The 27,109-nt window shown below is 35.0% G+C and overlaps 1 protein-coding gene across 3 annotated transcripts in view; it reads right to left on the bottom strand.

The window, feature by feature from the left end:
* The window catches only part of Cnksr2 (connector enhancer of kinase suppressor of Ras 2), a 262,747-nt gene that overhangs the window by 199,257 nt on the left and 36,381 nt on the right, over positions 1-27,109 (bottom strand). For all 3 annotated transcript variants that reach the window (XM_055618652.1, XM_055618653.1, XM_055618650.1), the window contains exons 3-4: positions 24,090-24,292; positions 17,809-17,896 (exon numbers count right to left, since the gene is read on the bottom strand). In XM_055618652.1, coding sequence (XP_055474627.1) covers positions 17,809-17,896; positions 24,090-24,292 — 291 coding nt within the window. The remainder of the gene's footprint in view (positions 1-17,808; positions 17,897-24,089; positions 24,293-27,109) is intronic.

Here is a 27,109-nt window from a genome sequence, read left to right as displayed (position 1 = left end):
TATATATATATATATATATATATATATATATATATATATATATATGTGTGTGTGTGTGTGTGTGTGTGTGTGTGTATGTATTTATGTATGTATGTATATATGACTATAAATAGTCTTTTATGTATACATATACATATATATGACTGTATATTTTCCTAGGTGACAGGATGTGAGAGAGGGGTTAAAAAGATATTCCTAGTAGAAAGTTCAGAAACTGAGCAGAAATATAACAAATGTATGCAATTTAGGTGAAAAGAAACAGAGCATGTATTGAAATATTCAATGAGTTGAAGAGGGGAGTGGAAAGCAATAAAACATTACAAAGGAAATTAATAGTTGTAGTGTTGATAACTCCTGAAAAGCATCACAATAGAACTTTCAAAAGCATTTGGGAAAAATTTGCACAGCACTTAATAGGGGTTACATACATATGCAACCAGAACCAATAGAGAATTAACTATGGAAGATACAGAACTAATAAAGACATACTTATCGATACTTTCATCTCCCATCTAGTTTCTTTTAAAACTCATACTATATGTAACATTGTTCACAGATATTATATTTCATATTTAAGGCTCAATTTCTAAGTTTATTCCAAGTTTAATGATACCAAAACTGCTGTTTTTAAGCTGCAAATTGATTCTAAGCGATACCAGAAATGCACACACGGATTTGGAGAGGGAAAGAGAAGTACACTGAACTATTATGGGAACTATTCCATAATACCAAATCAAGTATCGTCCTCCAAACTCTGGTCTTCAAAAAAAGAGAACTTCAGATCTATCTCTCTTATGAACATTGATGCAAAAGTACTCAATAAACACTTGCAAACTGAATCCAAGAACACATAAAAGATATCATCCACCATGACCAAGTAGGCTTCATCCCAGGCATGAAGGGCTGGTTCAATATATGGGAATCCATTAATGTAAGCCACCATAAAAACAAACTGAATGAGAAAAACTACATGATAATTTCCCTAGATGCTGAAAACGCATTTGACAAAATCCAACATCCATTCATGTTTAAAGTCTTGGAGAGATCAGGAATACAAGGCATATACATAAACATAATAAAGACAATATAAAGCAAACCAATAGCCAACATCAAACCAAATAGAGAGAAACTTAAATCAATCCCACTGAAATCAGGAACAAGGCAAGGCTGCCCACTCGCTCCATATCTCTTCAACAAAGTACTTGAAGTCCTTGCTAGAGCAAAAGACAACTACAGGAAATAAAGGGGAAACAAATAAGAAAGGAAGAAGTCAAAGTTTGCAGATGATATGGCAGTATACATGAGTGTCCCCAAAATTTCTACAAGAGAACACCTTCAGCTGATAAACACTTTCACCAAACTGGCTGGATACAAAATTAACTCAAAATGTCGATAGCCTTCCTGTATATGAAAGACAAAAGAACTGTGAAAGCAATTAAAGAAACCACACCTTTGACAATGGCCACTAATAACATAAAGTACATTTGTGTGACTCAAACCAAACAAGTGAAAGACTTGTTTGAAAGAACTTCAAGTCACTGAAGAAATAAATTGAAGAAGATATCAGAAGATGGAGCGATCTCCCATGTTCATAAATCAGTAGGAATAACCTAGTGAAAATAGCCATCCTGCCAAAAGCAAGCTACAGATTCAACGCAATTCCCATCAAATACCAACACACTTCTTTACATACCGTGAAAGAACAATTCTGAACTTCATATAGAAAAAGAAAAAAAAAAAAGCGGAATTGCTAAAACCTTTGTCTGAAGGTATCTCCATCCCTGATCTCAAGCCGCACTATAGAGCAATAGTAATAAAAACTGCATGGTACTGGCATAGAAACAGAATGGTGGATCAATGGAATCCAACAGAAGACCCAGAATTAAACCCACACATCTATGGATACTTGATTTTTGACAAAGAAGCAAAAAACATACAATGGAAAAAAGACAGCATCTTTAACAAATGGTGCTGGTCTAACTCGATGTCTATATGTAGAAAAATTAAAATAGATCCATATTCATCAACCTGCTCAAAACTAAAGTCCAAGTTCATCAAAGACCTCAGCATAAAACCAGACACACTAAATTGGTTAGAAGAGAAAGTGGGGAAGAGCCTTGAACTCATTGGCACAGGAGACAACTTCTTGAACAGAACACCAACAGCACAGGCTCTAAGATCAACAATCAATAAATGGAACCTCATGAAACTAAAAAGCTTCTGTGAAGTAAAGGACACTGTCATCAGAACTAAATGACAGCCTCCAGACTGGGAAGGGATCTTCACCAAACCTATAACTGACAGAGGGCTAATATCCAGAATATATGAAAAAAGAACTCAAGAAGTCAAAAAGCAACAAATCAAGTAATCCAATTAAAAATGGGGTACAGAGCTAAACAGAGAATTCTCAATAGAGGAATATCAATCAAATGGCAGAGAAACACTTAAAGAAATGCTCAATGTCTTAGCCTTCAGGGAAATGCAAATCAAAGCAACCCTGAGATTTCACCTTTCACCCATCAGAATGGCTAAGATAAAAAATTCAAGTGGCACCAATACATGCTGGAGAAGATGTGGAGAAAGGGGAACCCTCCTCCATTGCTGGTAGGAATGTAAACTTGTACACCACTTTGGAAATAAATCTGGTGCATTCTCAGATAATTAAGAACAGTGCTTCCTCAATATCCAGCTATACCATTCGTAGGAATATATCCAAAATACGCACAAGTACACAATAAGGATATTTCCTCAACCATGTTCATAGCAACTTTATTCATAATAGCCAGAATCTGGAAACAACCCAGATGTTCCTCAACACAGGAATGGATACAGAAATTGTGGTTTATACAGTGGAACACTACTCAGCAATTAAAAACAAGGAAAGCATGAAATTTGCACGTAAGTGATGGGAACTAGAAAATATCCTGAGTGAGGTATCCCAAAAGCAGAAAGACACATTTGTCACATACTCACTTATAAGTGGATATTAGACATATAATATAGGATAATAATATCAGAATTTGTACACATAACAAAGCTAAGCAAGAAGGACCCTGGGTAAGATGCTCAATCCTCATTCAGAAAGGCAAACAGGATGGACATCTGAAGATGGAGAAAGCAGGCAACAGGGCAGAAATTTACCACTGAGGGCCTCTGAAAGACTATCCAGCAGTGTATCAAAGCAGAGGCTGAGACTCATAGCCAAAGTTTGGGCAGAATGTAAGAAATCTTATGGAAGAAGGGGGGTTTAGAAAGACCTGGAGAAATAGTAAGAGCTGGAGGGGATGGGAACTCCACAAGCAGAGCAACAGAACAAGATAATTTAAACACAGGGAACTTCCCAGAAAATCATACTCCAACCAAGGACTATTCGTGGAGATGACCTGGAACCCCTGCACAAGTGTAGCCCATGGCAGTTCAGTGTCCAAGTGGGTTACATAGTAATGGGAAGAGGGACTGCCTCTGACATAATCTGATTGGCCTGCTCGTTGATCACTTCCCCCTGAGGGGGGAGCAGCCTTACCAGGCCACAGTTGAGGACAATGCAGCCACTTTTGATGAGAACTGATAGACTAAGATCAGAAAGGAGAGGAGAACCTCCCGTATCAGTGGACTTGGGGAGGGGCATGCATGCAGAAAGGGGAGGGAGGGTGGGATCGGTAGGGGAGGAGGGAGGGGCTTATGGGGGGGATACAAAATGAATAAAGTGTAATTAATAAAAAATTTTTAAAAAAATGAAAAAAAAAAAAAAGAAAGAAAGAAAGACCTGGAGTGGACAGAAACTTCACAGGGAGATCATCAAATCTGAAAACCTTGGGTACAGGTTTTTTTTCTGAGACTGACATTCCAACCAAGGGCCATGCATGGATATAACCTAGAACCCCTGCACAGATGTAGTCCATGGCAGCTCAGTTTCCAAGTGGGTTCCCTAGTAAAGGGAGCAGGGGCTGTCTCTGACATGAACTCAGTGGCTGGCTCTTTGATCACCTCCCCTGATGGGTGCGCAGCCTTACCAGGCCACAGAGGAAGACAATGCAGCCAGTCCTGATGAGACCTGATAAGCTAGGGTCAGATGGAAGGGGAGGAGGACCCCCCTATCACTGGACTTGGGGAGGGGTATGGGAGGAGATGAGGGAGGGTGGAAATGCGAGGGAATGATTGAGTGGGCTACAGCTGGTATACAAAGTAAATAAACTGTAATTAATATTAAAAAATTAAAAATTAATAAACCAACTAACCAATCAAACAAACAAATTCTGGTCTTCTTCACAGTAATTCCTCTTGTTCACCTCCTCAAATCACTGAAAGATTCCGGTATTGTTGCCATTGTGTTCATTTTCTTTAATTTAATTTTTCACTATTTATGCATTAAATATTCTGATTGTAGCCCCCTCCCTTAACTTCTCCCAGTACAACCCTCTTCTGCCACATCCCCTTCCCTTAGTATACTGAAAGCAGGAGTTCTCCTTCTCTGTCATCTGCCCATAGCTAATCAAGTCTCATCAGGACCTCCCAGATCCTCTTCCTCTGTGGCCTCGCAAGATTGTATTGCTAGGCGCAAGTGGTCAATGAGTGGATCAAAGAGGATACTGAGACTCATGGCCAAACTTTGGTTAGAGCATAGGGAGTCTTATGGAATAAGACTGAGACACAGAATGACCTGGAGGGTACGGAAACCCCACCAGGACATCAACCAGGTTAAAATCTGAGCCCAGGGGTCCCTGCAGAGACTGGTGCATCATCCAAGGACAATGCAATGAGAGGACCTAGACCACTGCTCAGATGTAGCCTATTGGCACAGCTCACTCTCCATGTGGGTCCTGAGTAAGGGGAGCAGGGGCTACCTCTGTCATGAACTCGATTGTCTTTGTGTCCTACCCCTTCTCTTCAAAGGTACAAAGACTAAGAGGAAATTTGTACAACCACTTTTGAAATCAATCTGGCGCTTTCTCAGAAAATTAGGAATAGTGCTTCTCAAGTTCCAGCTATACCACTCCTAGGTATATATACCAACATATGCTCAAGTACACAACAAGGACATTTGCTCAACCATGTTTGTAGCAACTGTATTTGTAATAGCCAGAATCTGGAAACAGCCCAGAAGTCCCTCAACACAGGAATGGATACAGAACTTATAGTACATTTACACAATTGAATTCTACTCAGCAATTAAAAACAAGGAAATCATGAAATTTGCAGGCAAATGGTGGGAACTAGAAAAGATCATCTTGAGTGAAGTATCCCAGAAGCAGAAAGACACACATGATACATTCTGACTTATAAGTGAATATTACACATATAGTATAGAATAAACATATTAAACTCTGTACACCTAAAGAAGCTAAGCAAGAAGGAAGACCATGGGTAATATGATCAATACTGATTCAGAAGTGCAAACAGGACTGGGTATCAAAAGACGGGAAATAACAAGGAAAAGGATAGGAGCCTACCATAGAGGGCCTCTGAAAGACTACCCAGCAGGGTATCAAAGCAGATGCTGAGACTCAGCCAAACTTTGGGCAGAGTGCAGGGAATCTTATGAAAGAAGGAGGAGACAGAAAGAACTGTTGAAGAAAGGAGCTCCACAAGCTCCCCAAATTCTGGGCATAGGCCTCGACTCTTACACAGATGTAGCCCATGGCTGTTCAGTGTCCAAGTGGGTTCCCTGGTTGGGGAGCAGCCTTACCAGGCCACACAGAAAGACAATGCAGCCATTCCTGATGAGACCTGATAGGCTAAGGTCAGAGGAGTATCTCCCGTATCAGTGGACTTGGGGAAGAGCATGGGAGGAGATGAGGGAAGGAGGATGCGATTGGGAGGGGATGAGGGAGTGGGCTACAGCTGGGATATGAAGTGAATAAACTGTAATTAATAAAAAAAAATAAAGTAAAAAAAAAGACTAATGAAAAGGAATAAAAATAAGTCCCCTTAGAATATGTACAACTAACTTTGTATGTGTCAGAATCAAAATATAAATGGATTGCAAACTAATATTGTAAGGCTAGTTTCCTTTTAAGTCTTTGTATCAGAGTAGTTGCTAAATATAACTTAAAAATTTGTAACCTTTTTTTGGTGAAACTTTAAGAGGAAAGGTATGCAAATTTTCAGCAAACATTAAATGCCAGGTACTAGATATGCTAAGGCCTTCGGCTTTCACCAAGTTTGTCAAAGAAAATCTTTTGGAAATGTATTGTTATTGTTTGTGGCTTGAAATTTTATAAAAAGTAATCACCATGTGTTGCAAATGGTAGCACACCAGGAATATCTTTATTTTATTTTTACTTTATTCCCTATAAGTTTCAAGATCTATTCACATAGTTTTCTACTGCATCTGTTTCTTTACACATAATATAGGAATAATGGTAAAAATTACTTCTTATGATTTATTTTGGAGAAAAAAATTAAAGGTTTTGAAAGGTGAATGATATAAAATGTGTAATGAATATCAGTCTCATAAAAGACCTTTGGCCTCAGATTTTTTGTTTCTGTTGCTCTCCTTGTGGAGCTTCTGCTCCCTCCAGGTCTTTCTATCTCCCCCTTCTTTCTGTAAGTAAATCATATAATAAGCAAAAAAAAAAATATTTTGACAAAATGATACAGTGTACCGTGTATACATGCATTGGTGTAAACTTAAATGTGGATATATACTCAAATATTCATGATCAGAAGAATAAACCTATTGGTGAATATGAACAGAACACAATATTATATTCAGTTAAATGAACTACAGCTGTGTATCAAATAGAAATTTAGAAAAATATTATCACTAAGCATCTCACTTTTTCACTGAATATTTTTCTAAAGCTCAAAGACATACAACATTAAATATGATTGGTGTAATATTATATATGAATATTTAAAGGCAATAATATAACATGAGGAAAACCATGAGAGAAAGAAGGCAAACAAGAGGCAGGAGTAATTCAATAATTAAAATGCTATTAGTTGATATTCCAACTATTACATTTATAAGATATGTGAGATTTATTATTATACCCTATAGCAAACATGTTGCATATATTTTATGTATATATAAAATATTGCACAACATAACAATACAAAATTTAACTATAAGATAATAAATAATATAGATGTCTGAGAAATAGTATATTGTCATTTCCCCTCTAAAAGAGCTTAATTAGTGTAGTATAAACCATCTATTCATTTTGGTACAGATAATCCTGCAATCTATATCTTTAAAAGTGTTTTAGCATGAAGACTTTGAGAAATTCCTAGCATGCAATAATTTATTCACTCATCCTTTCATCCTGAACAGTAAGAAAATATGCAGCTCTTAATGATTATTTAAGATAATGAAATTTTATTATGCATGTGTACTTTTATGTATTCTAACATTCTCATTACACTTCAGCCTTTGAAAAGATACAACAGTACATATATTTAACATGCTATCCACTTTGAAAATTCCATTTTAATATGTGTATCCAGAATAAACATTTCAAGTTGTTTGACGACCATCTCTAATAATTCTATTACCTGACTTGTTGATTAAATAATATTATCAGACTTTTTCTTTAGGATATAATAGGAAACCTGAAAAGATATAAATATTGCTTCTGAATTATTAAAATATCTGACAAAAACTTAAAGGATAAACTATAGGTGAGATGAATAAAAATATTCATTTAAAAAGGAAGAAAAAATAGATCCAATATTCATACCATCTTCACTGAGCATGCTAAATTAATATAATTCAAATTGTTGGAAATTTCTATATAAGGCTTGTCCTGGTTTTTGATCTGAAATGACCCAGTTTCAATCCCTAGAGCTCCAATTCCGTTTTTAGGTCACCTAGAATGTCTGACTCAGGAAGGCTTAAGCACTAACCCTGAGCATGCAGTAAAGACGTTTAAAGCTGTGTTTGGAATGACGAGGAGACTATTACAGCTCAGTTTTTCATGCTGTAACATTGTATGAGCTCAAGAATATAATCTGCCTATTCAAGCACAATTTAGAATACCATTGTATATATCTACATGTTTGAGTTTTACTATCACATTGAATACACAAATTTTGTATGACTATTATAAATGGACTCTTAAAATTAATGTTTTAGTTGTACATGTTCAAATCTAGGTGATTTAAAAATGTATGAGTGGCAAGTTCATGTATGACCAATATTAACTTCTGCATTACAATTAAATGTGAATGTTTTAAGAAATATTCAAGATAAATTGTGTATATTTACATTAAAATATAAAGATGTCCTAAATTAAACTAAATTCTGTTAATTTAATGTTTTTTTTCAAGACAGGGTCTCACTATATAGCCTTGGCTGTCCTGGAACTCACTATGTTGACCAGGCTGGTCTCTAACTCACAGAGATCACCTGCCTCTGATAGTATTTAAGGCATGTGACACTGTGTATGACTTCCAAATTATTTTTTAATCACTCATTTTAGAAATTTTTTTCATTTCATGACTACTCAACAGCAAAATTAAGCAGAGTACCAGTCTTTTGAGTTTTTGATGGAGCAAGAAACAAGTTTAGTTTATTGTGTCCAAAGTCTATTTTGCTACATAATTCTAATAAGCATTTATTAAGCTGCTATAAAATGTTCCCATAAAACCCTTCAATAATCTAACAAGATAGTTAATTATATACATTTACGATAACATCAGAGATCTGGAATAATTTATCCAAGCATATATACTATTCTTTGAAAACCACGTCCAGGACAATTAAGCTCAGATCTTATTTCATGTCAAATCCTACCACGGTATTTTGCTCAACTATGTTCATAGCATCTTTTTTCGCACTAGCCAGAAACTGGAAATAACCTAGATGTCTGTCAACCGAAGAATGGATGCAGAAACTGTGGTACATTTACACAATGGAGTAATGAGAAAAACATGTTTTCTCAGTCATGAAAAAACAAGGAAATCATGAAATTTGCAGACAAATGGATGTAACTAGAAAAGATCATGCTAAGTGAGGTAACACAGACCCAGAAAAACATGCATGGTATGTACTCACTTATAAGCTGATATTAGCCAAATACTATAGGATAAACATACTACAATGCACATACCCCAAGAAGATAAGTCCAATGGACTTCCTAGGCTTCATATCAGTTCACTATTTAGAGAAGTTAGGGGATATCTCTGACATGGACTATGTTGCCTGCTTTTTGATCACTTCCCCCTGATAGGACTTTCCTACAAGGTTACAGGGAGGAAGATGAACTCAGTTCTCATGTGAATAGATAAGCTGGAACATCTGGATAGGGAGGGTCCTCTATTCTGAGGAATAGGGGAAAAGGGATACGGGAAGGAGGATGGGATGGGGATGAGAGGAAGAAGAGGACTATTACCGAGAAGTAAATTGAATTAATTAATATAAAAGAAAAAACTTACCTTATGGGAGGTAAGTTAAAGAAAGTGTTCATAAAGAAACTAAACAGGTGATATTCATGTACATGGAATATGATTAAATAGACTATAAAAGCTATTACAAATAAATTTATAAGCATTTCCCTGAATAAAAGATTAATTGAAATTTTAAAGTCAATTCCTGGCTACAGAATTTTTTTTAATAATCTCTGCAATGTGTTCTAAGTATTTATAAATGCATGTTCTAAAAACATAAACCACAAATTCTAAATCACTGAAATAATTTTCTCACATGTGTTTAGAATGAATAACTAAACATCCAAAATTAAATAGAAAAAAGTAGTTAAATTTCAGTAGATATATATTTTTAAAGATGTATCCTTGATATGTTCATTTATATTTTTACTTTCAAAATAATAATTGCATGATAGTTAATATAAAATTTAATTTAATTTTATATAAAAGGTATAAAGTTAACAAAAATGTCTAGACAGTACAAATACATAATTAAAGTGAGATTGCTCAGCAAACTAAAAGAACTCTTCAGTATGGATATTTAAAGTATATCAACAAAATAATATCCTTTTCTTAAATATGTATTTATAATGAAGTAAAATAACTATGCCAGGTAAAAATAGAACAAAGTAAAAAAAGAAAAGTCAAAGAAACAATTTCAAGTAAAAGCATTTTGACAAAAATTGAATTTGAAAAGAAAGTTTTCACTCCGAATTTAACAACTAAAAATGATCTAAAGTGTTTTACAACACTTGAAATTATTCTCTCATCTAAACCAAATGTAAATGCTGGCCAGGAAAACTAACAAACACTAATGGGAGAAAAATACTTGTACCCTTATATTTTTAAAATAAAATAATTTTATTCCTCCTCATCAAATCTCTAGTTACAATGCTCCTGGTTCTCAACTGACTCCTGTTGACCTCTTTTTTTGTTTGTTTTTGGTTTTTGGAGACAGTTTTTTGCTTTGCAGCCCTGGCTATCCTGGATTTGTTTTGTAGACTAGGCTGGCCTCAAACTCACAGCGATCTGCCTACCTCTGCCTCCTAGAGTGCTGGGATTACAAACATGAGCCACCACACCAGGCCTCTTGAGCCCTTTTAAGTCACAATTATTTTAATCCTTTCGATACCTTTGAGCTAGATGTGATCACTTATGTTTACAAATTATGATATACATGGCATGAACTGTACAGTTTCAATTGATCTTCAACAGAGCTGGGTTACATGCCCCCCCCCAAAAAAAAGCTGCCTTCATCCTTGTTCCTTGACCCAAGTATTCTCAGTCTTCATCAATGCTTTACCTTTCAAGGTGACACTTTTGTGCTCATTTCTTAATTAGTGACAATCTCAGTTTTTGTGTCTGAAGTACAGAATATTAAAATGGTACAGCAGAATTATTTTAGGTTATGCTGATACCCATGAAGACAGGCATCATGGCAATTATTTCAATTCTGACAAGAAATGCGTGGGTACCTGTCTTATTTTTCTGATTCAGCTGCTGACAGGGCTCTAAAAGAAGCTTCAGTTCTTTGTGAGAATGTTTTCCAGTTAAGAGTTTTTAAAACAAGTTTCCCCCTTTTTCTTGAGTGTTTTTATAACAAATTTTATGTAGGGAACAAAAGTGTTGGGGAAAAATATCTTTAAAAGCTTCAAATATTTCAACCCATCCAAACACAGAATATGTAAAAGTGATATAGATTATATTAAACTAAGTAAATTCCTCCAAATGGAGATTTTCAAAATAAAATTACAGTGCTTTTCCTCTCTAATTTTAACATTAGTTGAAACAGAAGTGTCCAACAGCAATAAGAATTTTCCACTTACTTCACAGTACCACCCCTTTGTATATTAAAAAAAGAAAAGCCATTTATGACAGTTTATTTTTAGATATTGATCATCTCATCTTGCTGCAAAGGGAATAAAAATAATTAAAGTTGAGCGAAAAACAATTTTAAGCACAGCATATTTCAAAGCATAAAACTGTTCAGATGAGATTTCTTGAAAGCCTGGTAATAAATGCATGCCCTAGATTTTTAAAAAAAGTCTATATTATATCTTACTTACTCAAATTGGCCTCTTTTAAGTGGCTGATAAGGTTTAATTCTTACATGTAGGTACTTCATATAATTCCAAATAAGATTTATATATATATATATATATATATATATATATATATATATATATATATATATATGATGGCTGAGTTAGAAAATTTGTTGGACATTAACTATATGTAATTTATTGTAAATATAACTTCAGTATTTGTTTATGATATGTTCCTTTGTCAAACTTTAATATTCTTTCAGTGTGGGAAAATTCCTTCTTTTCCGATACCTTAAATTCACTTTTATAAATTTGGAAAATATAAAAAAGTATGGTCTGCACATAGATTCACTATCAAGAAACAAACAATTGACTATTTTATTCCACGATTTTATCTATCAGTTCTCATTTCTATTGATATTACGGGCAGCAACAGAACATAAAGCTCAAAAAAAAAAAAAGCATTATATGGTATCATTTACAGTAGAAAACCCATGCAGTATTTCAGAGGTAATTTTTCTCTACTAATATATAAAATTATTTCATTGCTACTTTATGCAACCCTAAAATTATTCTATTGATACTTTCCACATGTAACTTTGCAACTGCTAAGATTGTAGTGTAAATATCTGACATGAGACCCCCAAATGGGTTTCAACCCACAGGTTGAGAGCCACTGCTAAGATACATTTTTGTTAGCATTACATATCTACATGATATTCAAAAAGTTTTTACGCCAGCTTGGAATATGGTTATGAGGATAAAATAAGCATTTATTTTGACGTCTTGTAGCACTAAGGACTGAAACAGTGTCATACATACAAGACAAGTTCACTATCGCTCAGATATGTTGTCAGCACTAAGAACTATTTTTAACTAGTGAAGATAAATTTAAAGTGATGGATGTCTTTGAGGGTTTCTGTTATGGATAACAGAAAGAGAATGGAAGTCATCTCACAGGAGAGTTAACAAAAATGAGTAACACATAATCCCCCTCACTTTTCTTCACTATCAAAAGACAAATGACCGTATGCCACTGTCAACAGAGGATAATTCTGTTCAGTCAATTTTTTGTTGCTGTTATTTTTTTTTAATTTTTATTCTTTTTTTCTCACAATTTATTCATTATATATTGCGATTGAAGCCCGCTCCTTCAACTCCTCTTGTTCCACCTACCCTTCCTCTTCTCATCATTCCCTTCTCCTAGTCCTCTGAAAGAGGGAGTTCTCCACTAGTGCCATATGCCCATATTTATTTTTAATCAATAGTATATATGGAATAACAAAGATACTGTTCCCATCTTCAAGGAGTTCATCAACTAATGAGAATAAGATAACTGTTATTTGTAGAAGGATATAGCTGCCCCAGAAGATATGTAAAATGCTATGCTCAGGAAGATGAAGAACTGTACCTCTGCTCATACAACAATGAATTATGCATCAGATAAATGGATAAAAGAGAATAACACAAATAACTAGTCTAACATTTTATAGGAAAAAAGAAAAGAACAAATAAATTGAAACTAAAAGACCAAAAGCAAGGTGTTACATTTAATTTTAATCATATCAGGAACAAAATTACAATAAATATGCAATAGAGAGAAGACACAAACACCTGTAGGAAATCAGAAAAGCTTCATGAAGTAGCATTTTTGAGACTCATACCCAAACTTTGGGCAGAGTGAAGGGAATCTTATTAAAGAAGGGAGATAGAAAGATCTGGAGGGGAGAGGAGCTCCACAAGGAGAGCAACAGAACCAAAACAAATCTGGGCCCAGAGGTCTTTTCTGAGACTGATACTCCAACCAAGGACCATGCACGGAGATAACCTAGAACCCCTGCACAGATGTAGCCCATGGCAGCTCAATCTCCAAGTGGGTTCCCTAGTAATGGGAACAGTGCCTTCCTCTGACATGAACTCAGTGGCCTGCTCTTTCATCACCATCCTGTGTTAGGGAAGCAGCCTTGCCAGGCCACAGAGAAAGACAATGCAGCCAGTCTTGATGAGACCTGATAGGCTAGGGTCAGAAGGAAGGGGAGAAAGACCTCACCTATCAGTGGGCTGGGGAAGGGGCATGGGAGGAGAAGAGAGAAAGAGGGTGGGGTTGGGAAGGGACGAGGAAGGGGTCTACAGTTGGGGTACAAAATGAATAAACTAATTAATAAAAAATAAATAAATTAATTAATTTTTAAAAAAGATAAAAAGGATAGGATATAATTTTGATTAGGCAGAGATCAATGATATATAAGACATATTGTACACAGGTATCACAAGACAAATGGCTAAACTGAAATCTGTTTTACTAAGGATAATTTATCTGTATGAGTTAGAGTATAGCTAATACACATGGGAGTTCTTGATCATGAAACTGGTTATGCTGAAACAACATGTTAGCTCCTTTGAATTCCAAAGAAGGAAGTTAGCAATTCACTTGCAAACAACAAAATGGACTTAGATTTGTAATGGCTACTTTAAAGGTGATCAATTTTAAACTTGTAGACAGATTAAAATAGGATGCCATGACATTATTTATCAAGATGAATTTGCATTTGACATTTCTTTTAAGGGACAACAGCGCTATGTGCAAATTAAGGCAAGAAAAGAACCAAGAACATAAGATTTTTGTTCTAAAGTAAGGATGACACATCAAACAAGACATGAGATGGGTAAATGAGAATGAGGTAGAAGTAGCTGTGATAAATGTCATGAGTTATTGAATTTTAAAACACAGAAGTAGGTAATGTATAAGCAAAATGTCCTAAGAGGGCACACCATCATCTTTAAACAGAGAATAAAGTGGGTGGAGGGTACAGAAAGGCTTTCTGTGTTCTAAGTACATTTGGAGTATTTCAGTACTTTTATGTTTGGTCAAGACAGAATGTACTTAAATGTCAGCCTGTCAAATAATCTCTTCTTTAGTCTACTTAATGTTTTCTGACCTCTAAGTAGCAAAACTTAAACCCATTACTGCCTTATAACAAGATGCTTAGAGAGGTACTGAGCTAAACAGCTAAGCTATTGAAAAATCCTACTGAAAATACCAACATGTCTTTGAGGGCAACATGAGAATGGTGTATATTTGAATTTAAGTAGCTGTCAATAGCAGACATTTATACATTCTCGTGACAAGCAAGAAATCAATTATGTACTAGTAACATGAAAGGCTCTTAAATCATAGAATGTGTGGGCTAGCCATATTTGACATAGACTGCATTTCTATCACTGCATATCTCTGCAGAAAATTTTTAATTCACTAGAAACTATTTCCACATTCTCCACAAAATAATAGCTGAAGGTTTAGAACAAAGTTGTGCTGCACAATCTGTGAATTCCAAATATAGAAAACTACATTTACCTCATTTTATATGTAACTTTTGTTCAAAATCCTCTTGTGCATTGCCATTTCAAATAAGAAAATATTGATTATGTGTGAGTTAAGTAATTACTACTTGATGATCTCCAAGATTTTCCAGCAAACTCATGGCTGCCATTTTGACTTATAGTCTTGGCTTATAAAATAACAAAGTATTAGCACATTACTAAAAAATCAGCAACTTTTATTTCACAAATGTACTTGAAAGTATTTTCAATAAAATCAAATAAAATAACAATAATTGTGTTTCTTTAGTATAAAAATTAAAAATAAAACAATAAAATTCATTTTATTTTTACAATACTCCAATTATCTTTGTTCTCATGTAAAAGTAAAAAAAAAGATTAAATAACAATAATGTAATTACCATAGATTTTTTTACCAAGTAACAGTCAATTATTAATAATTATGTATTTTATTACTGTGTGCATACAGACAGTATTAAAAATGGAAAGCACAGAGATAAAATAACAGTATAGAAAAGACATTTTAAAGCCATGTTTCTGATAATATTTTTTGTTTTGTAAATTGTGATTTTTTTTTTTTACTGGTTGCATGATTGTATTCTAAAAAGAAGGAGAAAGAAAGGGCCTGGAGTTAGGTGGATTGAGAGGTGGGGGGATCTGGGAGGAGGTAGAGGAGGGAAACCACGAACAAAGTATATTGCAGGAAAAAAAATTCCAATTAAAAAGTACAAGAAACATTAGCCTTAAGTTATGTTATTGCTATTAACTCTGTGCCCTAAAGCAAAGCATGTCAACCCTAACCATATAGAAAAACTTGCAACAATGTAAGGTCTTAGATCCTACCCACAAGACATTTGAAGTGGTTCCTAAATATTTCAATTTCTAACAAATTTTCATAATATCAAAAGTCATCAGGTCACACTGGATTCCACTGCTGTGGAACATGGGCCAATAAGGTATACTGGAAATTTGGCCTATTTTCATGAATCAAATTTTAATGGATCCTAAACACATTGATACATTTATATACCTGCCTGCTAATTTTTTCTTAAAATAAGAGAGAGATAACTGTGATAGGTACAAACTAGTTCAATAGAAGTTTTGGTTTCTTTGTAAACTCAGTTGTGTAGATATGTTTTTATATTAATCTCAAGTGTGGGATGTTAGTCTGAGCTTTGGTTTGTCCACAGTTGTCAATTGTCTTGTGTGGTGCATGGTTTTTGACAGCCGGGAATGGGATGTCACTTGCAGCAGAAAGAGGGGGCTGGTCTAGGGCTCCGAGGATGTAAATTTGAGAGCCTAGAAAGAGTGGAGTGTCATGTGGCGTTGGTGTGTGGCATGTATCAGTTTGGCAAGACTAGAAACAGACAGTGTGGCAGTCTGGAGCAGAGGGACCAAGAGATGCTTTGGGAGCAGTGGTTTGGAGGAGACTGCTGGCTGCGTTTGCTGACAAAGATTGGTATATCCCACAAAGACCCATCGACCCTAAACAGCTGGAAGAAGTAAAGGGTTAGGATCCCCTTCTCTGCACTAACCTCTTTCCTAAGGTTGGGGGTTGGTGGAAGGAAGGTTGAGGTATAAATACCCCAAATAAAGTAGAATTTGAAACTAAGTGTTATAACCTAGCCTACAAAGTCTTACATATTTACTATCTGGCCCTTTATAGAAAATATTTATTAATCTGAACTCTCAAGATGCCATGATTCTTCCTACTTTCTAGTTGAGATTTTTTAAAAAGTGACTTATCATTATCAAATACAAAGACACACAGACTATTGGAGTACTACTTCTAAACCAATAAAATATTTCCCATCACCCTTTTCCTCCTAATAGGTTGTTTCATCCAGCCTTAACTATGAAGGCTTATTCCTAGTCTTAGTGCATCTTGTTATGCAGTGTTGAGTGGATATCTCTAGGAGGCCTGCTCTTTTCTGAAGGGAATTGGAGGAGCAGTGAATCTGGGGGAGAGGAGAGAAAGGGCGGACTGGAAGGAGTGGAGAAAAGGGAAAATGGTCAGGATATATTGTATGAGAAAAGAGTAAATAAAAGAAATAAAGAAAATTAATAAAATGCAAAAACATATTCCCCATCATCATGAATGTTTCTTTAACTAACAAAAGTTTTTTTTTTATTTCCGTCATATAATTCTAATGAGTATCTAATATATTCCACGATGAGTCACTATGCTACTCACTAGGCCATAAATGAAACTATTGAGACCCTAAATTATGAGATATATGATATAAAAATATCTCCACAATAGAACAATAGTATACTGAAGTTAATAAGTTTCTATTAATACAATTTTCTACTTCTTTGAGGAATTATAAACAATATAACAACCCGAGAGCTCTGGCTGGTAATCAAGCACAAGGATAAATTAAATCACAATTTCTCCAGTTTATCCAATATTTTCTGGCATCATTATTCATTACTCCCTTTCTCCCAATTGAATCATTGGCTAATGATACCATGAGAAAGAAGCAGTGGCAACACGATGCAATCAGACTCATGGGAGTTGTAGCTGATAAACATCAGACCTCCAAGACATACTTTCTTCAATTTAAATAAATTTCTGTGGATTGTCTAGTAAATTTCCTTCAGTTTTTGCCATTCTCATTGTTATAGAAAGAAACTGATTCAAATGTTTATACTAGTTGTTGGACTCCTAAAGGGATCTACTTTTGGAATCTCTGCCTTAGCTTTCTGTGAAAAACTAGCTCAGGAAATTAGATAATTATTTGAAGCTCTTATGTATATTTATTTGTACATACAAAGTAAAACTGTTAATATCTTAGAGCAAAAATCCGAAATTGTTATCTGAATGGAGTGATTTGATTCTGTGAAATTGATAGAGTTTACACATACCATTGAAGATGAGAGTGACAGACATATTTTATGAAGTTAGGTATTCCAATTCATTTTATATCTTCTGATAAAGAAATTGTAGATACACGCATACTTTTCCAATATGTAATTTGCTTTTAAGGACAATTTGCTCATTTTTGAAATAGAAAATAGTAATTTAACCAAAGAAAATGTTGTCAGCGAATACCTGTTGCACGATTGTGGTTAATTCCAAGCAGAGCTGTATGACATTATTTCTTGTGACTGAATAATCTGTCACAGCAGCAAATGGTGACCTACAAAGGGAAAAGAAAGACTGTAAGAGCAGCTTTCAAAAATCACCAAAATATAATAGTGTAACATAAAATTTTAATAATAATGAAAAAAACTTTCTAAAGCTTACAGCTTGATAAAAGACAGTATTTGGGGACTCATTTAGGTTAAAATATATGAAATTAAGAAAAATCAAATTTTAGAAACATAATATTTTCTTTCTTTCAAATTTCTCTTTGTAAACTTCTTTATATTTACCAAGGCCTCTTTACTACATCAACTACAAAACAGCAGAAAAGAAAAGCTTAATCAGAATCAGTATTTTGGTATTTACTTTCCAAAGAAAGTTAACATTTTAAACATGTTTACTTGAAATAGTCATTCTTAAGGGCTAGCAATATTAATAAACTAATGGTCATTAATGGTTTATCATATGAAAATTACTATTCTAATTGTGATATACATACTAATAATATTCACAGTAACTTATGGAAACAAGAACATGAGGTTTGATAAACGTTTAGCGACTTGCCGAAGTTGCAGAATGAGTAGTGTTCATAATCAGAAGTCTGAATCAGGAACTAATAGTCACAAATATCCCAACTTCCTAATCTACCACATAGTTCATCCCATCTAAGAGATCAGCAACACCTATTGATAACTGTCTTTTTTTTCCCTTCAAATTCTTTTTTCCTTTTGCTTCCATGATGCTACTTTCACATGATTCCTTTTCACTCTGGTTATACATTCATACTTTTTACATGAGCTAAACTTCCTTTCTTTTTGGAGACAGAGTTTCTCTGTGCAGCCTGGCTGACCTGGGACTTTCTCTTTAGAGCAGGCTGGCCCCAAACTGAGAGATCTGCCTGCCTCTGCCTTCCTTCCAAGTGCTGGGATCAAAGGAGTGTGCCATCACTGCCTTGAACTAAATTACCATGAATTAAATATTTTCCAGTTTTTAGTGGTCCACAGAGATCATTTCTTATTCCACATACTCTATACTCTAAAAAAAAAAAAAAAAAACCCACAAAAGTATACAGTGCAAGCTAGGACCTCTTCTTGATAATTGTGGTACCAAAATATAAGACAAATTTCTGCTGTATTGAAGTACATATCATATAAAGAATAGTTAATAAGAATAGGCCTAGTTCATAATTAACCTCATTCGGTATGCTAAGAAGGTATAAGTATTTTGAAAAATGAAGTGGGGCAATCAAAATATATTCTAATATTTTCCTTCCATCTCTTATTTGATAGTGGGTTGGCTTATTTTGAATATTCACTGGGTCAGCCAAGTCAGCCATCTGTTACTCATCCCAAATATCCCCATTCACTGGCTCTTTAGCTCTTACTTGTCCTAAGGCCTTATTTATCTAGGTAAGCAACTTAAATATTCTTTCATTTTTTTTTTTGTTTGTTTGTTTTTCGAGACAGGGTTTTTCTTCTGTAGCCTTGGCTGTCCTGGACTCTCTTTATACATCAGACTGGCCTCGAGCTCACAGAGATGTGCCTGCCTCTCCATTCCCCTGGTGCTGTAATTACAGGTGTGCACCATGAAGCCCGGCTTTCTTCCATTCTTATTATTGCTTGGTTAATATGGAGTCTGAAGCACCAATAAACGACTATACATGCACTGGACCCAGAGCTTCTCTATATATGTAGCCAATGGACAGCTCAGGCTTCATGTGAGGCCACTAGTGAGGTGGCACCATGAAGGCTGCCATGGTGATAATGGACTAAACTTCTGAAACTAAACCAGCCCCAATTAAATGTTTTTTTTTTTTTTTTTTTTTTAAGAGTTGCCTTGGTCATGATGCTTCTTCACAGCAGTAGGACAGTGACTAAGACACTTGTTCTATCATGTTACATGGTAAAGGGGAATTAAGGCTGAAGGTAGAGTTAATCAAGACTTGGAAATGGGGAAGACTGTTCTCATGGGCACAATGTAACCATGCAATCCTTAAACTCAGAAGAGGGAAACATTCATTGAAATCCTCTGGCAGGCTTTTAAAACACTCAACCTTGAGCGGCACATTCAGAAAATTTGGTGTAGTTAGTCTAGAGAGCCCAAGAATTCCCCTTTGCCAGGTAATTCTAGCATGATGTTAGGTTCCAGGGCCTAGGATATGACATTATTTTACTTACTCTGAGGGAAAAAGGGACAAGGACATGAGGGACAGACACTACCTCCACACTTTTTGAATCATAAGAGACAAATGGAGAGTCCACAGTTATTAAAAATGGTTGTGCTATTAGTTCAGATGTGGTAGGCTCTCTGTACACTGAGTATCAGAAGCAAGGCTGGCTGGAATAGGCTGCTGTGAAATTTGTTGCTTGCTTTCTAATCCTTCCCTCCCCCCCCGCCATGGGACTCTACCTTACCAGACCACAGAGGAACAAGATGAACTCAGTCCACAAGCAACTAGACGAGCTGTAGTATGTGCATGGGAGGGAGGATTGTGGGCATGGGAGGAGAAGAGAAAGGGGCCTACGACTGAGATATCAATTGAATAAACAAATTAATGAATAAAAAATCTCATGGCAGTGAAGAGGATAACCTATAGAGTCAGATTGTCAGGCTGTATCAAATACTAGCCCCGCTTACTTGTCATTAGGTTTTAAATTTAAGCGCTTTAAATTCTACCAGTTTGCCTACTGGCAAAATAAGAACAATCCTTTTGGATTGTTTTGACTAAAGAAGACTGCCTAAATTTATCATAAGAATGACCATCAGTAGTAGCAGTCATTAAATCCTGAAAAGGCCTCTAAAGTAGTATTCATTTTCTAGCACTGGTCTTCTCCAATCTTTTGCAAGGGAATCTTTGAAATTCACAGATCTGAACAAAACAATGTCTCTGGGTAGCCCCCACTCCCTACTGTCTTTTCCATAAGTAGAAAATGTAAATATGGTTAAGAATTTATTTTCTTTTTCTTATTATTTCATTCATTCATTCATTTTTGCTGTTTTTTGAAACAGGATCTCAGTAGGTAGCTTTGGCTGGCCTAGAGCTTACATTGTAGACCAGGCTGCTGTAACTCATAGATATTAACCTGCCTCCTCAGTGCTAGGATTAAAGGAACATGCCACCAAGTCCAGTTTTTTTGTTTGTTTGTTTTAATTCAAGTTGTTAAAACAATGTTATAATCAAGCCAAACTGTAGTTAAATTTTCCCATGAATAAGAAGAACATTCCATTTCTTTTTCAATTTCTTTTTTTTTGAATGATGTGATTTTTTATTACTAAATTTTTATTTTTTTATATTAATTACAGTTTATTTACTTTATATCCCAGCTGTAGCCCCCTCCTTCATTCCCTCCCAATCCTACCCTCCCTCATCTCCTCCCTGCCCCTTTCTAAGTACACTGATAGGGGAGGTCCTCCTCCCCTTCCATCTGACCCTAGCTTATCAGGTATCTTCAGGACTGGGTGCAATGCCCTCCTCTGTGGCTTAGCAAGGCTGCTCCTCCCACCGAGGGTGTGGAGGTCAAAGAGCTAGCCACTGAGTTCATGCCAGAGACAGCCCCTATTCCCCTTACTAAGGAGGTCACTTGGATACTGAGCTACCACGGGCTACTTCCGAGCAGGGGTTCTACGTTATATCCATACATGATCCTTGGTTGGAGAATCAGTCTCAGACAAGCCCTTGTGCCCAGATATATTTGGTCCTTGTGGAGCTCCTGTTCTCTCCAGGTCTTACTAACTCTATCTTCTTTCATATGATTCCCTGAATTCTGCCCAAAGTTTGGCCATGAGTCTCAGCCTCTGCTTTGATACACTGCTATGTAGTTTCAATTTCTTAAAAAAAAAATCTCTGTGTATATATAAAAAAAAACCCTAAAGTTATTACAATTTATCTTTTTATGTTGCTTTTTAAGTACTTATTTAGTTTTTATGGTCAAAATATCAAATGGCCTCCAACTAACCTAAACACTGTTATATGATATAACACAAAATGCACAATAAATTGTTTTCTTTAGGCCTGTTTTGTCATACTACCACTTCCTATGTAATAAGCATAAAGTAGCCATTGGAAGACTTCATGGATTACTATGTGGAGGTGAACTGATGTTTCCCAAGATAAAACGATGATAAAATGTTATAATAAATAATGCAACAGAATCTTAATAACTACTATATTGTAGCAACTTAGATTATGTATACTCACACTTACCATTAGGAAACAAAAGCTTTGCCTAGTCACTCTATAATGAAAAGAAAGTAAACTAGAATTTACTTAAATCATTTTCTTTCAGGATGAACGAATGTACAGTTACAGGCCAAGTAATGGTGACAGAATATATAACTAAAATTGTGTTATTATTTAAGTATTAACAATTAAGCCTTATCGTACTGCTGTTATATTTACTATATATGTATATAGAGAAGCTATTTCATGTTAGAGTAACATTCTACTATGAAGGAAGGTAAGGGGAAAAACTCAAGAAACACAAGCTATGGAGAAACACTGCTTATAATGGCTTCATTCCCAGGCCTTGCTCACTCTGTCTTCTTTTTATAATTGTTCAATTTTAAATCTGTTTTGCCTGAAAGCTATATGATAACTCCACAGCCAACATTATCTTAAATGGAGAGAAAAATCACAATCCCATTAAAATTAGTAATGAGACAAGTCTGTCTACTATTCCCACTCAATTTCAATACAGTGCTAACAGCACTAGCCTGAGCAATAATGCAAGAGAAGGAAATTAAAGATATATATATATATATATATATATATATATATATATATATATATATACAGAAAAAAGTGATACTGTTTCTATTTTTAGATGATCTGATATACATAAGAGATACCAGAATTCCTCCAGAAAATTCTGCAAACAGTACTCAGCAAAGTGGAAAGGTGCAAAATCAACATAAAAATCTGAACACTTTCTATATATCAACAATAAACATAATGAAGAGGAGACCCAGAATATTCCCATTTACAATAGAATCAAAGATAATAAAATATGTTGTATAAACCTAATAAGAAGGTAAAAGATCTCTATAGTGAAAAATTCAAATCACAGAAGAGATTGGGAAAGATGCTAAAAAAATTAAAAGACATACATATTCATGAATCAGTAAAATTAATATTGTGAAAATAACCATCCTACCAAAAGCAATTTACAGATTCAGTTCACTACCAATCAAAATAGCCACAACATCCTTCACAGATTTAGAAAAAAAAAAATCCTTCTAAAATTCTTATGGAACTAGAATTGATACTCAATAGCCAAAGCAATCCAAAGCAAAAATAATACTGGAAATATTGCTATTCCAGACTTCAGATTATGTCTCCTAGTAATATCAGGAGCTACAGTGATATCATTGTCTCACCAAGATGATTACCTAAACATGAGCTGAAAGACAACACTAACAGATATGACAAGGTGAAGAAGGGAAAGCCTACAAGGCTCAACTTTACACAACAAGCTAAAAGCACATAATGAATGCTGAAAGTGGACGAAACAGTCTTGCCCAGGAAAAAGCATACCAATTTATTGTCCAGTATCAAATAGTCATCCCTGAAGATATACATATAAGTAACATGATACAGATAGAGCTGGTTATATTTAGAAATATATGTACATATAGATATGCATATGATAACAGCTAATGAAAAAAGAGGCCATGAATTTGAAAGAGAGCAAGGAAGGAAGTGGTGTGTGAGAAAATTTGGAGAGAAGGGAGAAGTGTTATCATAATATTATAATCACAAAAATAAAAAAGCAATAAAATATAAAAACAACATTGTACCAGCATCAAAACAGGCATGTAGACAAACAGAATGTCCAAACATAAGCATACATAACTTCAGTCACTTAATATTTGATAAAGATGCCAAAAACATTTGCTGGAGAAGAGTAAGTACCTTCAACAACACTGGGAAAACATGGTTTTCACATAGTAAAAGAACAAAATAAGGCCCCTATCACCTTGCAAAAATGCAAATTAATCAAACCTGAAACCTGAAACACTGAAGCAGCAGGAAGAAAACATAAGCAGTACCCTATATTATATTGATGTAGGAAAGGACTTTCTGAATAGGATTCCATTGTCCCAATAATGTTTTTTCCATTTATTTATTAATTTAATCTCTTAAAAGCCTGATTCCAGCCCCTCCCTCTTCTTTTCCCAGTCCCGTCCTCACACCTATAGTAGAAAACACTGTATAAGTGGCTACTTATGGAACATGGGGAAGAGTATACCTGTCCAACCAAGCAAGAAGACTCTTAGCTGCTCCAATCAGATCCACAACCGAAGTTAGAAAGTCATTTGGTAATTTTCTGCTGGTCCTCCCATCGTAATGGCCACTCCTTCTCCTTCCTGTTATGAAGTTCTGTAGATTTTTGGCAGATGCATTCAACTTGTGAGAAAGGGTTTTCAGATTTTCTGTTTCTAAGCCATAATTCTGAATAATAAAATAGGGAAAAAATACATGTAATCAGTATTTCTGTTATTCGTTAGAAAATTTACTGAGTACTTTCACATATGATGACAGTGGGATAATGTTTGAACTACAAATGAATAAGATAAATTCCTGGCTTAGTGGAACCCACAGTCAAATGCGTGTTATAATAAAGATGTACTAGCTAGTTTTTTTTTTCATGTTTTAATGCTTTCTTTGACCCAAATAATATTTTTTATTCTTCTCTCATATATTACATCCCACCATAGCTTCCTCTCCCTCTTTCCACTCCTTCTAGTCACCTCCTCTTATGTACCTCCACTCTCCCCCAGATCCACCCCCTTCCATTTCCCTTCATAAAACAGCATGTTTCACATAGATATCAACCAAATATGTTATAACAAAATGTAATTAGGAAAGGTACAAACCCTCCTATCATGGCAGAATGAGGTAACCCAGTAGAGAAAAAGGGTCTCAGGAGCAGGCAAAAGAAACAGAGACACCCCCTCTCCCACTGTTAGGAGCTAGCTAGTTTTTGTCAACTTGACACATGATAGTCATCTGAGAGGAGGAACCTTCAATTGAGAAAATGCCTCCATAATATTTGTCTCTCCACAGTGAAGCCTGTAGGGCATCTTATTGATTAGTGATTGATATGGGAAAAATCTAGCCTGTTGTGAGTGGTGCTACCCCTGTGCTTGTGGTTCTGGGTGTTATAAGAAAGTAGGCTAAGCAGGCCACGAAGAACAAGCCAGTTCTTCATGAATAGAGCCTTATAGCTTGAAAGAGTTGATGAACCTCCAAAACATATATATCTTATTTTTCTTTGGAATAACATTGTACATATAATATATATGATGCGCACTGAATATTGTTCAAGAATGGAAAAAATTACTAAATAAATCCTTGATTTTTTGGGTAGCTACAATAATTATTCCCCATAAGGACTAACTTCAAAACAAGAAAGAAAACCACTATATTTGAAAGAAACAAAAGACATTTTACAATTTTTCTGTCTTCTTTACACTAGGAACAGAAATGAGTCAAATACTGTTCTTTAAAGTTAGAGAAGAAGTCACAGTTCTCTAGAAGTTTCATTCAGTAAGATATTAATTTAATGTCTTGTACATGCCAACTATTTCACAGAAAATTGAAGAAAATGCTACTAATTAGACAAGAGCATCTTCCTTGGAAGAGTCAACTAGACAACTATAGAAACTAAGTAAAAAATATAAGACAGAATATGTATGTGACCTTTTTCTTATCATATATCATCATATAATACAAAGTAAACCAATATTTTCATTTTCCCGTGAGCACTCTATGTTCTTTCATACTTGTTTTTACACATGACATTTCTCCTTTCCAAATAACTTCTTTTTAAAAACAGATCCACTATATTAGTTAATTTTTAGTTTTAAAATTTTGTTTTTATTTTATGTGATGTGTATGAGTATATTGCCTGCATGTATTTCCATGTACCAAATAGGAGCAAGACCTATAGAAGTCAGAAGAGGTTTTCAGATCCCCTGGCACTGGAATTACAGAAGATCGTGACATGTCACTTGTTGGAATCTTATTCTTAATCCATGTCTCCAGCACCCAAGTAATCGTTTTTTAACTCAGAAAATATCTTCCCAACCAGAAAGAACAATGCAAATGTCACCTACATGTTCTACACCTCTCAGCTGTGTTTCTCAGTATCATTTTTAAATCTCTGTTGTCTTTACCAACTTTTTTTCTTCCTTAATGGGTCTTGGGGGTAAAGACCATGCATTTTTCATCTTTGCATTTCTACCAGTAGCACGGGTAGACATGAATATATATTTGTTGGAAGAAGATATAAATAGAGGAAAAGTGGTGAGGCTAGCATAAACCAGAGAGATAAGACTAAGATTCCTGTTCCTAATAGTGAATTCGTAGTCTAGTCAGCTCAATTTATTGATGAGGGTGCTTACCTCCCAAATTGAAAATGGCAGTGTAAGTACATTAGCATGCTTTGCTCATATGTTTTCTTTATATTCACTGGAGAACATCTGTTGAATTCATTAGACAATGTCTATACTTATAACTAGCTAGTATATAGCCATTTGGGAAGGATAAAAAGGAAATTAAATATCTTCGGTATGCTACCAAATGACTGTTGAGCAAATAGAGAAAAATGAATAAATTTAATGTTTTGACATTTTTTTCTATGCCATCTTCCAGAGGAGTGTAACTACATGATGAAGTATTCAAATTAGGTAACAATAAGATCCTGAAGCTTGAGCTGTAGAGGTAAAAAAGCTTAGCATATGAAAAAAATTAACAAGGCTCTATGGCTCAATTTTATAAGCACTCTATACATAACCTCTGATACTGTTCTGTAAAGTAAGGTTAGGAAGAAACCTTATAAATGACCCAAATTCCAAAGTCTCCATATCTAGATGAAGTCCACATAACCTTGTCAATCATGCCATCTTTCCATAATCCAAGTGACAGTTCATGTATCAGTCACATATGAGGAGCCACCACTACCATAGACAGACAGATAGATAGATAGATAGATAGATAGATAGATAGATAGATAGATAGATAGATAGATAGATAGATAGAGAAAGAGAGATAATTACCCCTCTACAACCTACCTCAACTTCTACAATAATTTCAGGGCCCTCTGGACATGAATTTGGAATTAGTGTGCTAAAACCCTAGGACCTTTCCTTATCAATAGTACAGTCTTTTGCTTTAGGCATAACTGCTTTAACCTGATTCAGAGTTTAAGTAAATATTCTGGTCTCAATCAATCAATCAGTCAATCGATCAATCAATGTGTGTGTG

The sequence above is a fragment of the Psammomys obesus genome, unplaced genomic scaffold (assembly GCF_907164565.1).
Source record: "Psammomys obesus unplaced genomic scaffold, mPsaObe1.curated_primary_1811, whole genome shotgun sequence".
NCBI classification, from domain to species: Eukaryota; Metazoa; Chordata; class Mammalia; order Rodentia; family Muridae; genus Psammomys; species Psammomys obesus.
Note: the sequence above shows the minus strand (reverse complement) of the source record. Positions and strands in the feature narration are given on the sequence as shown.